Source organism: Homarus americanus, unplaced genomic scaffold (genome assembly GCF_018991925.1).
Source record: "Homarus americanus isolate GMGI-L3 unplaced genomic scaffold, GMGI_Hamer_2.0 scaffold51476, whole genome shotgun sequence".
Lineage (NCBI taxonomy): Eukaryota > Metazoa > Arthropoda > Malacostraca > Decapoda > Nephropidae > Homarus > Homarus americanus.
In genome coordinates this window covers 7,160,667-7,176,596 of record NW_024736148.1, presented here as the reverse complement: position 1 = coordinate 7,176,596, position 15,930 = coordinate 7,160,667, and the positions used below count along the sequence as shown (strand labels likewise).

Below are 15,930 nucleotides of genomic sequence, written 5' to 3'. Positions count from 1 at the left end.
ATCTTACCAAGGGCTGGTCTCCACCTCCTCGTGAACCTTCGAAGGGTTGTTCTCCACTCATCGTGATCATACCTCGGGTTGGTCCTAGGCTTTCGACCGGCGCCTTATGGGGGGTTAAGAAGGTACCTAGGTGAGGTCACTTGGGAACGGTCAGGTCAGTCTCTGGTAGGAGTGGGTGAGGTCAACGGCGACACAACAATTGATCAAGACTATACTAAATTCACTAGTATACTATGTAAAGCAGAGGATCAAAATATACCATACAGAAAAATTAGGTCAAATAAGAAGTTAAAGGGAGCGGAGGAGCATCTCAGAGATAGGTATAATGAACTATCTAGGAATGTTAAGAAAAATGTAAGGAAGGCAAAGAGGGACTACGAAATCAACATAGCAAGAGAATCCAAGGCAAATCCAAAGGGATTTTTCCAGGTATATAGGACAAAGGTCAAGGACAAAGTGGGGCAAATGAAATTCAACAACAGCACGTGCAGCGTACTTAATATTGGAAGAACAAATACTGTCAATGTATACAGCTTAACAATATCAACATAGAGAAGTCAACTTGTGAAAGAGACTTAGGGGTACTTGTAAGCCCGGACCTTCGGCCTAGAAAACAGTGAGTTAATGTTCGAAATAAGGCAAAAAGAGTATAAGGTTTTATATCTAGAAGTGTAAGTGATAAGACTGCGGAGGTCATATTTCAAGTATATCTTGCGCTAGTCAGGCCGCACCTCGGATATTGTGTTCAGTTCTGGTGCCCTTATTATTGAATGAATATCAATTCACTGGAGTCGGTGCAGCGAAGAATGACGAAAATGATTCCGGGACTTAGAAACCTTACATATCAAAATAGATTAAAGGAACTAAACTTGCATTCCCTTTGTAGTGTGTGCTGGAACGCTGGAAAGTTTTAAAAAGAGGCTAGATAGATTCATGGACGACAGAGAGTGGCAGTAACTCTCGACAGGAGCTGCCATGCACAGGCCAACCGGCCAATTGCACATTCCTTATTCTCTAATGTTTATGTTCTTTATCTACCTAGGGCTAGTCTCCACCTCTTCGTCATCCTACCTGGGGCTGGTCTCCAACTACTCGGGAACCGACTTAAGGTTGGTTTGAACCTCCTTGCGAACCTACCTAGGGTTGGTCTCCACCTCCTTGTGAACATACCTTGGGCTAATCTCCGTCTTCTAGTCAACTTACCATGAGTTAGCCTCTACCTCCTAGTGACCCTACCTAGTGTTGGCCTCCACCTCCTCGTGGAGATACCTAGGGTTGGTCTCCACCTCATCTTAATACTACAGAGCGTTGGTACCCACCTCATCGTAATACAACAGAGCGTTGGTACCCACTTCATCGTGATCCCACCTAGGATCTGTTTCAGTTGTCTCGTGATCCAACCTAGGGTTAGTCTCTACCTCATCGTGATCTACTTAACTTTGCTCTCCACCTCATAGTGGCCTACCTGGTGTTGGTCTCAACCTCATCGTGAAATACCAAGGATTGGTCCTCACCCCATCATGATCCTACCTAAGATCGGTGATATCCTCGTAATATACCACCTCCGCGTGATCCTACCGTGGGTTGGTCTCCACATCATCATGATTCTACCTAGGGTCCGTTTCAACCTCCTCGTGATCTTTCCTAGGGTTAGTCCCCACCTCCTCGTGAATATACCTTGTGTAGGTGTCCACCTCCTTGTGAACCTACCTAGGGTTGGTCTCCAACCCCTCGTCATGCTACCTACGGTTGGCCACCTCATTGTGATCTTATGTAGGGCTGGTGTCCATCTCCTTTTGATCGTACTTAGAACTGGTCCCCACCTCATCATGATCCTACCTAGGGCTGGTCTCCACCTTCTCGTGAACCTACCTAGTGTTGGGCTCCACCTCATCGTGATCCTACCTAGGCTTGGTCTCCAACCCTTTGTGAACCAACCTACGTTTGGTCTCCACCTCCTCTTGGTCTTCACCTCATCGTGATCTACCCATGGTTGGTCTCCACTTCATCGTGGCTTACCTAGGGTTGGTCTAGCAAATCTCATCATTGCCTATCTAGGGTTGGTGTCTACCTCATCCCAATCTACCTAACGTTGGTCTCCACCTCATCGTGATCTTACCTAGGTTTAGTCTCCACCTCCTCGTGAGCCTTCCTAGGGATGGTCTCTACCTCCTCGTGATCCTAGTTATGGTTGGTCTCCACCACTCTTGATCCTTGTATGTATGTATGTATGTATGTATGTATGTATCTATGTATCTATGTATATATGTATGTATATATGTATGTGTTATTTTCAGGAATATTTTTTTAAAGAAAGTTAAAGGATCCATAGTTTAAGTAAAATCACCAGCTTGTAGGAAGCAATTAGAAAATCTTTAATGTTTATGTATATTCATTGGCGTCTGACATGATTGATTGATGGACCAAATGTTGTTGTAGGACCTTCAGACTCTGAGGCCCTTAAACATTGCCCCCCCCACCCCCCACCCCCATATCCTTTCCTTTGTCTTACCTTTTCTCTTTCTCTCTCACTTGAATTTTTTTCACAGTAGATTAAACTATTTATAGTGTGGTAGCTTCACACTGACGTGGAAAACCATTAGGGAGAAGAGGTGTGTGTGTGTGTGAGAGAGAGAGAGAGAGAGAGAGAGAGAGAGAGAGAGAAAGGTGGGGGAGGGGATCGGGGGGAGGGAGAAGATGGATGTTGACATGTAGGGGAAAAGCCTTTGGATGGATGTCACTGTGTTGTCCAAGATGGGTGATGAGGATATTGGCAGTAAGATATGAAGGTGTTTATTGAAGTGGTTAATAAGGTTACGTTAGGATAGGTTCGGTTGTTTAATATAAAGTTAGGTTAGGTTCGGTTAGGTTATGAGAGATAACAATCAGAAGAGAGCAGTTAACAGAATGACGAGAGCAGTTTTCAGTAATGTAAGAACGAGGACAGTTATCAAAAGGATAAGGACAGTTAACGGAAGAGCGAAGCAGGTTAACAGTAAGGCGAAAACATTTAACAGAAAAGCTAGTACATTTAAAGAAGAGCGAAGGAAGTTAACAGAAGGTCGAAAACAATTAACAGAAGGGCGAGGACAATTCATGTAAGGGAGAGGACAGTTAACAAAATTGCGAGGACAGTTAAAAGAACGGCAAGGATATTTATCAGAAGATCGAGGACAGTTAACAGACGGGCGAGGGTAGCTAGCATAAGGACGATGAGAATAGTTAACAAAAGAGAAAGGACAGTTAACAGTAGGGCAAGAACGTTAAACAGAAGAGCGAGGACAGTTACTAGGCGAGCGAAGGCAGTTAACATAAGGGCGAGGACAGTTAACAGAATAGCGAGGATAGTTAACACACGAGCGAGTCCCAGATTTCAGAAGGGTAAACTTTGATAGGTTGAAAAGACAGCTGACGGAAGGGGTATCACGTTTGGGGATGGATTACATGACCTCACGTGAGGTGACCTCAGACAATGTATCAGCAGAGGGCGACCTCACTTTACCTGGAGACCGGACAACGATATAGTCCTAAAATATGACGGTTGGGGATCACCTGATCACGAGATCTGAGGTTGACGAGTTCCACAACAATTTAAATAATGAGTTTCTTGATGCACAAAGGCAGAACATACCATACCAAAAAGTCAGATCAGACAACAATGACCCTAAATGGATAAATAATTATTTGAAGAATATTATTGGACAAAGGAAGGCTATAGGTAGGAGAATGAATCTTACAGTTTATCTCCGAGATTATTGTAAGGTATTGGCCAGTAGGGTTAAGACCGAGATAAGAAAAGCAAAGAGGAATAATGAATTGAAGGTAGCAAGGGAGGCGAATTCAAACTCCAAGGGATTCTTTCAAATGTATAAAACTAAAACAAGTTAAAAGATCGGACCAATACAGTCAGATACCGGCGAACTAACTGATAACGATGGAGAAATGAGCCATAATGTGAATAGATTTTTTTCAACAGCTTTCACCACCGAAAATTTAAACATGATACCCGAGGCACCGACTATATACAGAGGTAGTGAAGAAATAGATTAAGCGAGATAGTAGTGACTAGTAACGATGTTAGTAAGCAAATAGACGAGCTAAAGTCTAATAATAAATCGCCAGGTCCTGATGAGATATTTGCTAGAGTATTAGGGGAATGTAAGGAAGAGCTTAGTATACCCTTAGCAAATTTGATTAACATGTCCTAAAAACGGGTGTCGTACCAAAATCCTGAAGGGATATAGATCACTATCCTCTAACTACCGTTGGATCAGAGTAACATCAATAGTAGGCAAATTACTGTAAGTAATAATTTCATCCTCTCCAGTTAGTGCCGTTTGCCAAACTCCTGGGTGTAAATATTGACCACAAACTGGATTGGAAGGTCCATGTAAACAACACTATCAAGGCCACCTAGTACCGACTCTACATGCTACGACGACTCAGGTCACTTGGGGCACCCACACCAGAGCTGAGGACTATCTACAACGCATTTATACTCCCAAAATTAACGTATGCATCACCAGCAAGGTCGTCTTTTCTCAACTCTAACCAACAACGTCAGCTAGAGAAGGTACAAAGGAGGGCCTGCAGAATCATGCTAGGTGCAGACTACTTCGGCTACAACAACACTCTCCACCCTGGAAATCCCATCCCTCAATGACCACCACCACGCACTAGCAAGGTTTGGGAGTGGACTACTGCACCATCCAAGTCATCACCACCTTCTACCACCTGCAGTACCCGCCTACCTCTTGCAGTCGGCTCCCGGACAGATAGCCGACGGACATTTGGCCGATCGGACATTTAGCCGAATGGACAAATGGCCGAATGGACAAATAGCCGAACCTAACCTAACCTAACCTAACCTAACTTAACCTAGCCCATACAAATGTGCAAAAAAAAAAATTCCATAATTTTTATCAATGATGTTATCTTTTTATCCTGTGTCCGTCGGTGAAAAGTCCGTCGGCCAAATGTCCTTCGGCCATCTGTCCGGCCACGATGCAGTCCGCCACTATAACAAAATTCAGCCCATAAGAGTCCTCACTGATAAATATAAGAATAGCACCATCCCATCTATTGGTAAACTAATAAATAGCTCCTGATTTATGTACGCTATTGAACGTGTAATATTATGTCTAAATCACATATAAGTTTGTATATTTTCAGCCACCGGCTGCAACTCTATTAATAAACCGTTTATAATAATAGTAATTATTATTATTAAGTTGATCAATGATTCCCAACATGGCTTCACAAGCGGGCGTTCATGTCTAACTAATCTATTAACATTCTTTTCAGCTGTTTTCGAATCAGTGGACGAAGGGCACGACTATGATGTGGTATATATTGACTTCAGCAAAGCCTTCGACAGCATCCCCCACGAAAGACTAATAAGAAAAGTAGAGGCTCATGGCATTGAAGGAGATATTCTAAAATGGATTAGTGCGTGATTACAGGACAGGAAACAGCGAGTGAGCATTAACGGCACTAAATCCCATTGAAGTAACGTCACTAGTGGAGTAGCCCAAGGGTCAGTACTTGGACCATTACTATTTATTATATACATAAACGGCATAGATATCGGCGAAGATAGCAACATAAGTAAATTTGCTGATGACACTAAAATAGGCCGTGTAATTAAATATAACGAGGACTGCAAAACTACTGGAAGACCTGCCCCCAAAAAAACAATCGAATGGTTTGAAAACTGGCAGATAAAATTCAATGTGGACAAATGTAAAGTTATTAGTCTAGGAGATGTAAACATAGAAACCAGATATCAGATGAACAACGATGTTATAGAGAAATCCGAATGTAAGAAAGATTTAGTAGTAATGATAAGAAGGAATCTTAAGCGCCAATTAAACAATGTGTATTTGCTCGAAACGAGGCTAATAAAGTACTTGGGTTCATACAAAGGATTGTTAGTTACAAGACTAGAGAGGTCATCCTAAAACTATATCTTGGGCTTGTGAGACCCAACTTGGATTAAGCAGTTCAATTCTGGTCACTGTATTATAGAATGGATATTGAATTCCTAGAAAGAATTCAGAGGAGAATAACATGACTAATCCCGGGCATTAGGAACTTGAGTACAGAGACAGGTTAAAGCATCTTAATTTGCACTCCCTCGAGAGACGTAGAGTGAGGGGCTATATGATAGAGGAGTATAAATGGAAGTCAGGGCTAAACAAAGGGGACATTACAAAGGTACTCAAACTATCCAACCAGGGGCGAACTCGTAACAATTGTTTTAAATAAGACAAATTCAGATTTAGGCGGGAATTAGGTAAACATTGGTTTGGAAATAGAGTAGTGGATGAATGGAACAAGTTACCAAACATCATCATTAACTCGAATACGCTGGATAGCTTTAAACATAGGTTGGATGGATATATGAGCAATAGGGGTTGGGTGTAAATCGGACTGCCCAGTGTGGGCCAATATGCCCTCTGCAGTTTCCTCCATTCTTATGTTCTTATGTTCTTATGATAGACTGTGGGGTGATTACTAAGTATACAAGAGCAGAGAGGTGCCGTGATGTTACTGTTGGCGGTGGCAGTAAGATGTGAATGTTCCTGTAAAATGTCTTAACAAATGTTGAGAAACATGCAATGTAATTTTTGTTTTGACGAAGTGGTTGTTCTAGCTAGCACACTTTTATGGGGAGTAGATTCGTAGAAAAAAGTGAAAAGTACATACGTGTGTGTGTGTGTGTGTGTGTGTGTTCAAGCTGTTTCCCGCGGCATGGCTTCTGTCAATCGTAGTGTTATTTAATAGTGCGTTTGTGTGTGTTTTTAAACGAGGTTTATGCACATTAGTAACAAATTATCGCGGCATGAGGGTGATTAATTCTATTACTAAGCTTTATGACATGATATTGTACGATAGGCTTTGTAAGTGGTTCTCTCCTTACCGAGAACTAGCTGGCAGTCAGGCAGGTAGGGGATGCCGAGAACACATTGTTACGTTGCTCTTGCTTACAGGCCTTGCTAGGAGGAAGACATTTAAATTGATCGTCACATTTGTCGATTTTACGCAGGCGTATGATAGGGTCCCGAGAAATATATAATTTTTAACGTTAAAACGGTTAGGTTGTGGCGTGCCTATGTTACTTGCTATTAGAGCCATGTACAGGGTAACTAACTGCATTGTTGGCACTGCATTTGTCACCACCACTGTAGGTGTGCTCCAAGTGTCCCCTACGTCCTGCCTCCTATTTGTGATCTTTGTTAACGATCTAATCAGAATGATAAAACAGAACTGCGGTGTAGACGGCTTCCTCACCTAGTTACATGTTCTTGTCCTTATGGATGACACTGTGCTGCTGTCAACGACCAGATATGGCATGGTAAAAAAATAAAATTACTTACCCAATATTGTATTTCACATGGTATGAAAATTAACATACCCTGTAGGTAAGACAAAGTTCCCGCTATAAATGGCAGTGAGGCTGATAAACAAGCATTGGTTGTTGATGGTATAACCGTGGAACCGTGTGACCAGTACATGTATTTGGGAAGCCCATTTACTTCTGACTGGTCAATATCAACAGCAATTAAAGTTCATGTGCAAGCCAAAATGTGTCATACACTTAAGTTTGTTGCATTTGTAAACAAGAACAAGAAAAAGGTATTTCATGCAGCATTGATATCCGCCTTGTTATATGGTTGTGAATCATGGTTAAATGGTGACATTACGCCTGTGAATAAACTTTATATGTGCTGTATTAAACAGTTATTAAGTGTCAGGAAAACGACCAGCAATGATTTATGCATGGTTATACTCCGTTACGTGCCCTCATAATAGCTAAGCAGTATAAATTTTTCTCGAGGATATGGACGAGAAGAAGTGAAATGATAGACGATCCACTTGCCCATAGTACTAATGTTGTATTAAGTTTTAATACGCCCACTTCACGATATGTACGCGAACTTTTATTTAATGATATTGATGATGTTCAAATAGCCTTAAACTCTCTGAAACAAAAAATGTCAAACTCAGACTCAAGTAAAGTACAATTATACAAGACTATCAATCCAAATTTTGATGTTCATGCAATCTATTATACAAAGATAAAGGTGAATGAGCTAGAACGAGTATCGTGGACACGAATGAGAATGAGTGCCTATTCCCTCGCTGTAGAGGAGGGGAGTTGGAACAGACGAGGCAGGGGCCGTCTGCCCATTGAAGAGAGATTGTGTTCATGTGGTGTTATTCAGTCTGAATGGCATGTTGTTGAAGAGTGCCCCCGAACAATAGATATACGCCATCAATATAGTACAGTATTTCAACTTTTGCAAATTTGCTATCTGAAAGAACGGATTAGGAAACTGTTTGTTGTGCAGTTTCATCGAATTCATGTATATAGTTAGAAGTCACAGGGACATACCATTACCCAGAACTATTTTGTATGCTTCAGTTTATTTTACTTATAGTTATTTTTTTACTTTATTTACTCGTGGTTTTCCTCTATTTTTTGTATTACTGGTTGAATCAGCGAATTTTTATTAATGTTTGGTGTTTTAAAGCATTTGCATTTGGACCATTTTATGTAAAATTTTAGTGTCAACTCTGTATTCATGTTTTGTGGTCAATGAAATATCTATCAATCTATCTATCTATATAACTGTGTGTGTGTGTGTGTGTGTGTGTGTGTGTATTCTTATTGTGCCGGTCTGGTCGACATGTTATCTCCATCACAGTATTTCACATTCCTCACCCTTGTTATTCTTTCTGTATACATCAACTTAATCCTGACTTCTGACAACTCTTCCCCTTTTCTCCAGTATCCTCTCCTCACCACCACCTCGTGTCCCCATCCTCTGTGGCACCATCACTTACCACTCACCCCTTCAGGCACCATCTTCCTGGTCCTCTCTGTTAAAACTTTCTACTAACTTCTCTCTCTCTCTGTTCTTCCCTCTCCTCTCGATACGTTCCACAGTCTTCCTCTCAATCTCCTTTCCCTAGTTTCCTCCTAATACCATCCCCAGTCTTCCTCTCAGATTCCTACCTCAGTTCTACTAACAACACACTTCACCTCTTGCTGTCAGTCATCATGTTCACTTAGCCTGACTGACTACACTTCCTCCCATATTGTCAACCTCCTTCCCTAGACTCTGTCAACCCTCTGCTAACTTTTTATTGAAACTCCCTACCCTTCGTCCCCCTCTACTACTGATCCTGTCAACACACTGTAGTATTCTGCCTTTGAGTGTTTTTCCTCTTCCCTTTCTTCCAGCAACTGTTCTCCATCCTTCTCTTCAAATCCCCTCTCAACCCTTTAACTGCCAACAGCTCTTCTTAAACTTAAAAACACCCTTCCATTATCACACTTGCCGCTCATGTCAACACCCACTTTCGCAACACCTTTACTCTGCTTCACCCATTAACCAATCTTTCACACCTATACTAAACTATTTTGATATGAAGAATGATACATTTAAAAGATAATAAGAATGATCAGTGAAGAGCAACGGACGAGGAGAAAGGATGAATTTGTTACATTGAGAGATAAATAGGTATCAATCTATCAAGGTGCGTAACACAAGAAAAGCTTTTACGGCTAATATCATCTGCTCAGATGACATGATCTTTCCCTCACCCTCCATAATTATGTCGTCTAATCTGGGGTTCCAAATTGGCACGATAGTGTGTGTGTGTGTGCGTGTGTAATAATAATAATAATAATAATAATAATAATAATAATAATAATAATTAACGGTTTATTGAAAAAATTCTGCAGCCCGAAGGCTGAAAATATACATTGGACATAAATGACTTATTACATACATTGGTGGTTTAACAAAAGCCTTCATTAGAGAAAGGTAAAGGAACATACAGTGAACATACAGATTAATGTTGACAGTGGAGGTCACGTAGATCATGTACGCTGAAGTGTTGAACAGCAGACACGTAGTGTAGCGAGTCCCTCACAGATGGTGTTATGAGGGGCCTGACGTGGTGTAGTAATTCCCTCACAAATGGTGTTATGAGGGGCTTGACGTGGTGTAGTAATTCTCTCACAGATGGTGTTATGACGGGCATCACGCGGTGTAGTAATTCCCTTACAGATGGTGTTATGAGGGGCTTGACGTGGTGTAGTAATTCCCTCACAGGTGGTATTATAAGGGGCATCACTTGGTGTTGTAATTCCCTCACAGATGGTGTTATGAGGGACCTTACGTGGTGTAGTAATTCCTTCACAGATGGTGTTATGAGGGCATCACGTGGTGTGGTAATTCCCTCACATATGGTGTTATGAGGGACCTGACGTGGTGTTATGAGGGGCCTCACGTGGTGTAGTAAGTCCTTCGCAGATGGTGTTATGATGAACCGCACATGATGCTGTAGCAACTCATTTACTACGTGGAATCGTATCATCATGGGAACACCACTTGGTCTTGTGTCACAGGACCTCGCTCAACCAAGTGAGTGAGGTGTGGTCCCAGGCACCCCTATCGTGGACGGATTAAGACATAGCTGGTGTTGTTGAGTCTCATGGGCAGTTATCACTGGGTACCTGAGACCTCACTGTGTGAAGATTAGCTTGGGTACAATTCAGCTGTTACTGTCGAGTTGTTTTTCACTGACTTAAGCACTGTTTACCACTATTCAACACCGGTTCCATTCCTTTCCTAAATGAAATATTAACTTCTGACTAGAACTTGTTGATATTCCGGTGGGGAGGAGGGGTTCAGGAGAGGGATTTGGTATGGGCCAACATAACAGTTGACCTGGCTGCTCCCAGAGGAGCGCCAGGTACGTCTTGACCCTTCGGTGGTCAAGGATGTAATGTGTGTGTGTGTGTGTGTACACATACCTCGTGAATGGATAATATGTAAACAAAAAAGAACATTAGGTTATAAAATATTTTGGAAAAATCTTGTTATTTTTACATAAATCTATCGTACGCTTACTCCACCATATTATGCGTTTCTATGTCATAAAAAAACTATATTAATAGGAAATTGTCATACACACTTTCAGGAAAAAATAAAGTAAAAACCTTTTTCTTTTTCTTCAGGTTGAAGCTGGTGTTTGCGTGCATGATGGAGCTCTCCAAATTCCCACTCGACTCTCAAGTCTGCACGATGGAGATTGCCAGCTGTGAGTACTTGTGTGTGTGTGTGTGTGTTATTTTATTTTTTAATTTTGCCGCTTACAGCGGCTAGTTTATTGTGCACCCCATACTCATCTTGTGAGCGGTATCCAAAAGGATTACAGAGTAGAGTTCATAAGGGGTCAGGATATTATGGTATTGAATGTATAGAGTATTTCAAATAAATACTTTGTTTAATTCTGTACTTATTTGCAACCGCGTGAGGCAATATGTTTGGCCGTATACTTTATAATTCACATTTGCGTGAAGGGCATTCAAGCATATTGTGTTTTGATTATATATATATATATATATATATATATATATATATATATATATATATATATATATATATATATATATATATATATATATATATATATATATATATATATATATATATATATATATATACATATATATATATATATATATATATGGGAACTAATAGAACTACCGAGTGCAAAAAATTGGATAAAATCTTAATATAAGAACATAAGAACGGAAGAAACTGCAGCGGGCCTATTGGCCCATACTGGGCAGTCCCATTTACACCCAACCCCTATTGCTCATATATCCATCCAACATATGTTTGAAGCTATCCAGTGTATTCGAGTTAATGATGATGTTTGGTAACTTATTCCATTTATCCACTACTCTATTTCCAAACCAATGTTTGCCTATTTCGTGCCTAATTCTAAATTTGTCTAATTTAAAACCATTGTTACGAGTTCGCTCCTAGTTGGATCGTTTGGGTACCTTGTAATGTCCCCTTTGTTTAGCCCTGACTTCCATTTATACACCTCTATCATATCGCCCCTCACTCTACGTCTCTTGAGGGAGTTGCAAATTAAGATGCTTTAACCTGTCTCTGTACTGAAGGTTCCTAATGCCCGGGATTAGTCTTGTCATTCTCCTCTCAATTACTTAGAGGGATTCTATATCCATTCTGTAATACGGTGACCAGAATTGAACTGCGTAATCCAAGTGAGGTCTTACAAGAGGAAGATGTAGTTTTAGGATGACCTCTCTAATTTTGTAACTAACACTCCTTTGTATGAACCCAATTAGTTTTTTAGCCTTGTTTCGAGCACATACACATTGTTTACTTGGCGGGAGCGTCTGGTTGAGATACAAGGGTCCTTAAATATTGGCCAAATGCTTTGATATTCCTGTCACTAATTACGGACAACATGTTGGTTAATTCTAGCCCCCAAACTCCCTCCTTTGCCCCCTTCATTTTTGGCCCTTTTCACCCTTTCTAAATTTTCAAGGTGCTTCTCCTTCATTATTATTTGCTTCACTGCCTTGAAATTTATAGGGTTTAGAGAATCCATGGTGCCCTTCAGTATGATAGGATGATAAGTTTATTTTTCGCTTTGTCTTAGGTCTACAATTTTTTGGAAAATCACATGCCATTTTCTTCAAAATATTGAGATAAGATATTCGGGAAAAAAATCCTGTTCAAATTACAAAAAAAGCATCATATTACGATGTTAAGAAAAGATTCATCTTGTGATCAGTATTTGTTTCACTGAAATCCGTCAAGAAATATGAGATATAACAGTTTTGAGTGTGAGAAAATTAATTTTGAGATACAGGCTGATAAAGTATTTTTTGGTGGTAACTGTCATGTAATTTGCTAATGTGAGTTTATGTGACATGTAATTTCGTGTTATTTTGCATATTTTTATATTTCCAACGGAACTTGGTTATATTTTTATTATATATTATATTGTATTACAGTATTATATTAGGGTCCTGGTCACCCCATGCCTCAGCGTGAGGCACAGAATTATCCCTGTTGGGAGGGTATGGGAGGTGCCCAGTGGGCACTGCCCACACTCCTCATTGTTGCCAGGAAAAAAAGTGGTGCATAGTGATGTCTCTGCTATATTGTTAGGCTGGATCAAAAAGCTCCTAGTGCATAGTTTTCTGAACTCTTTGTAGTCTTTGTTTTCATTTTTCTAGGCTGTGTCTTGGGTGTGCTATGCCTCCGTTGATCGATATATTGCTTCAACAGTGATTCATCAAGGGTAGATAATTTTACATTTAAGAATTTCAGGAGTGATGCTTGTTGATATCCAAAATTGTAGTCTAAGATGGCGGTCTCGACGACAAACTGAAGACGAGCAAGGCCAGCAAATTTAGGCTTGTGTGCACCTGCCCACATCTTAGAGTGAATATTATCATTTGCATTCTGCATCAGTCCTCGAATGCATCTCTCCAAGATTTCTCTTGTTGACAGTGCCTCGTATACGTCTTTGATCTTCTTCTGTCCTGATTCATCAACACTGATGACAAGAGACCCCTTCTTGTGTTATACGTCTTTTTTCTCTTTACCCTCAGCTAATGCTTTCTGAAAAAAAAAACACCAGGAGTCAAGTCTCTTAGGACAAATCCCCTGACGAGGGTGGGTGTCAGTGCTAAAGAGGTGGTGAAAGGTGCTCATGACCGCCAAGTGCTTGTCAAGAAATGTCTTCCCTATATTATCTCGTATTGCTTTGCCAAAATAAGACGTTAGAGCGTCAATTGCCTTATCAGTCAACTTGTTTTTCCCGCCCAGCAAACTTTTCACAATATTCCCACTCTTCGTTGTCGTCTCTACCTTCTCTTCATCTCTGAGCTTCCTAATCTTGTTCCCATCTTTTCTTTAACTTGATTGATGCATTCCAGCTTCTTCACTTGTGTGTCCTGCTAGGGGCCATTGCCATTGTTCAAGGCACACACTGAATTGTACGAGCTGGAGTCGCCATCTCCTACAAAATGTTCATATCTAAGCTTCAGGTCTTGTGATCTGCCAAACAATCTTCTTGTCCCTTCTGCTTCCATTCCCGCAGATGTGCCTTCGTAATTCTTGGTGCATTTGCCTTGGTGGTTTGTCTTCCATGTTCTAAAGTCAGGTTCTGTAATCTTCTTTTTCTAGAGTTGTCCTTCCTTGACGGTGCACATGAAACAATATTTACTTATAAATTCATAGTCAATGATGAAGCCAGTACATACTTCTATGACGACACCCATGCCTACTTTCGACGTAAGTCCCGTTTTCATCTAAGATCCGTGATACGATATATCTATGTTCAGGACCCCATCTTCATCAGAACATTTGAGGAATGTTTTTCATAGAACTCTCTGACTGTCTGAACAATTTTGCTTTGCTTGCTTTCATAGTGAGTCTTCATAGCAAACAAATTTGCGAAGGGCAAAGAAAGCTCATCCTTACATTCCTTGAATACTCTGGCAAATATCTCATCGGGACCTGGCGACTTATTAGGCTTTAACTTGTCTATTTGCTTACTAACATCATTACTAGTCACCACTATCTAGCTTAATCTATTTTCTTCACTGTCTCTGTATATAGTCGGTGCCTCGGGTATCATGTTTAAATTTTTGGTGATGAAAACTGTTGAAAAAACATATATTCAGATTATTGCTCATTTCTCCGTCGTCATCAGTTAGTTCGCCGGTATTTGACTGTATTGGTCCAATCTTTTCTCGTGTTTTAGTTTGATACATTTGAAAGAATCCCTTGGGGTTTGACTTCGCCTCCCTTGCTACCTTCAGTTCATTATTCCTCTTTGTTTTTCTTTTCTCGACTTTAACCCGACTGACCAATACCATATAACAATCTCAGAGGTAAACTTCACCACTATTTATTCTTCTACCTATAGCCTTCCTTTGTCCAATAATATTATTTAAATAATTATTTATCCATTTATGGTCATTGTTGTCTGATCTGAGTTTTTGTGTGTTATGTGCTGCCATTGTGCATTAAGTAACCCATTCTTTAAATTGTTGTGGAACTCATCAACCTCAGATATCGTTATCAGGTCTCTAAGTAAAGTGAGGTCGCCCTCTGTGGGTACATTGTGTGAGGTTACCTCACGTGAGGTCATGTAATCCATCCCAAACCGTGATACCCTTTCTCTCAGCTGCCTTTTTAACCTATCAAAGTTTGCCCTTCTGAAATCTGGGACTTTAATGAAATTTTCCTTAAGACTGCCATTAATTCTAATTGGAATTTTATTTTTTTGTGATCGTTGTAAGCAAGTTCGTTCCCTACGTCAACATTACTAATGAGGTTTTCTCTGTTTGACAGAACTAAATCGAGTATGTTATTACCCCGGGTGGGTTCGGTTATATGTTGACTTAGGAAACAGTCCTGAACTGTTTCAAGAAAATCCTCTGATTCGGAGTTACCGTGAAGGTCGATCCAATTTATTTGGCTAAAGTTAAAGTCGCTTACTATACAGACTTTGCTATGCCTGGATGCCCTCCGCATTTCATCCCAAATAAGTCTCTATTAATTCTATCAAGATTTCGAGGTCTATATATTACTCCTGCAATAAATTTTTCCCTACCATCGATAAACTCTCTCCAAATTGTTTCTGTTTTTATTTCCTTATTTATTTCACATTTCGGATTATCCCTGACATAGATTGCTACTCGGCTTCCTTTCCTAATCTGCCTATTGGTATGGAATAATTTGTAACCTGCAATTTGGTATTCGACAGGTAACTCACGTGAGTCTAAGTTTATCCATGTCTCGGTGAATGCTATTATTTCGATTTTTCTGTACATACCAACGCCTTGATTTCATCCATTTTGTTTCTCATACTCCTACTGTTTGCGTAATAGACATTTAAGTTAGTCGTGTTCTGAATCCTCTCTTTCATACATTTAGATTTTAACTCCCTGCCTAATTTAGTCATCATTCCGAGCACTATTTCCCTGTAGCCTTTCACTTTGTTTACCTGCTCCCACTGCAGTCTTCTCCACCTCCGTGGCCATATGTGCCCCTAGCAGTTTAAAGACTTCGA

The 15,930-nt window shown here is 40.4% G+C and overlaps 1 protein-coding gene across 1 annotated transcript in view; it reads left to right on the top strand.

Annotated features, from left to right (window-relative positions):
• Positions 1 to 15,930, top strand: part of LOC121871998 (glycine receptor subunit alpha-3-like) — a 184,811-nt gene that overhangs the window by 78,623 nt on the left and 90,258 nt on the right. Inside the window, exon 5 of the mRNA XM_042374619.1 lies at positions 11,036 to 11,118. Coding sequence (XP_042230553.1) covers positions 11,036 to 11,118 — 83 coding nt within the window. The remainder of the gene's footprint in view (positions 1 to 11,035; positions 11,119 to 15,930) is intronic.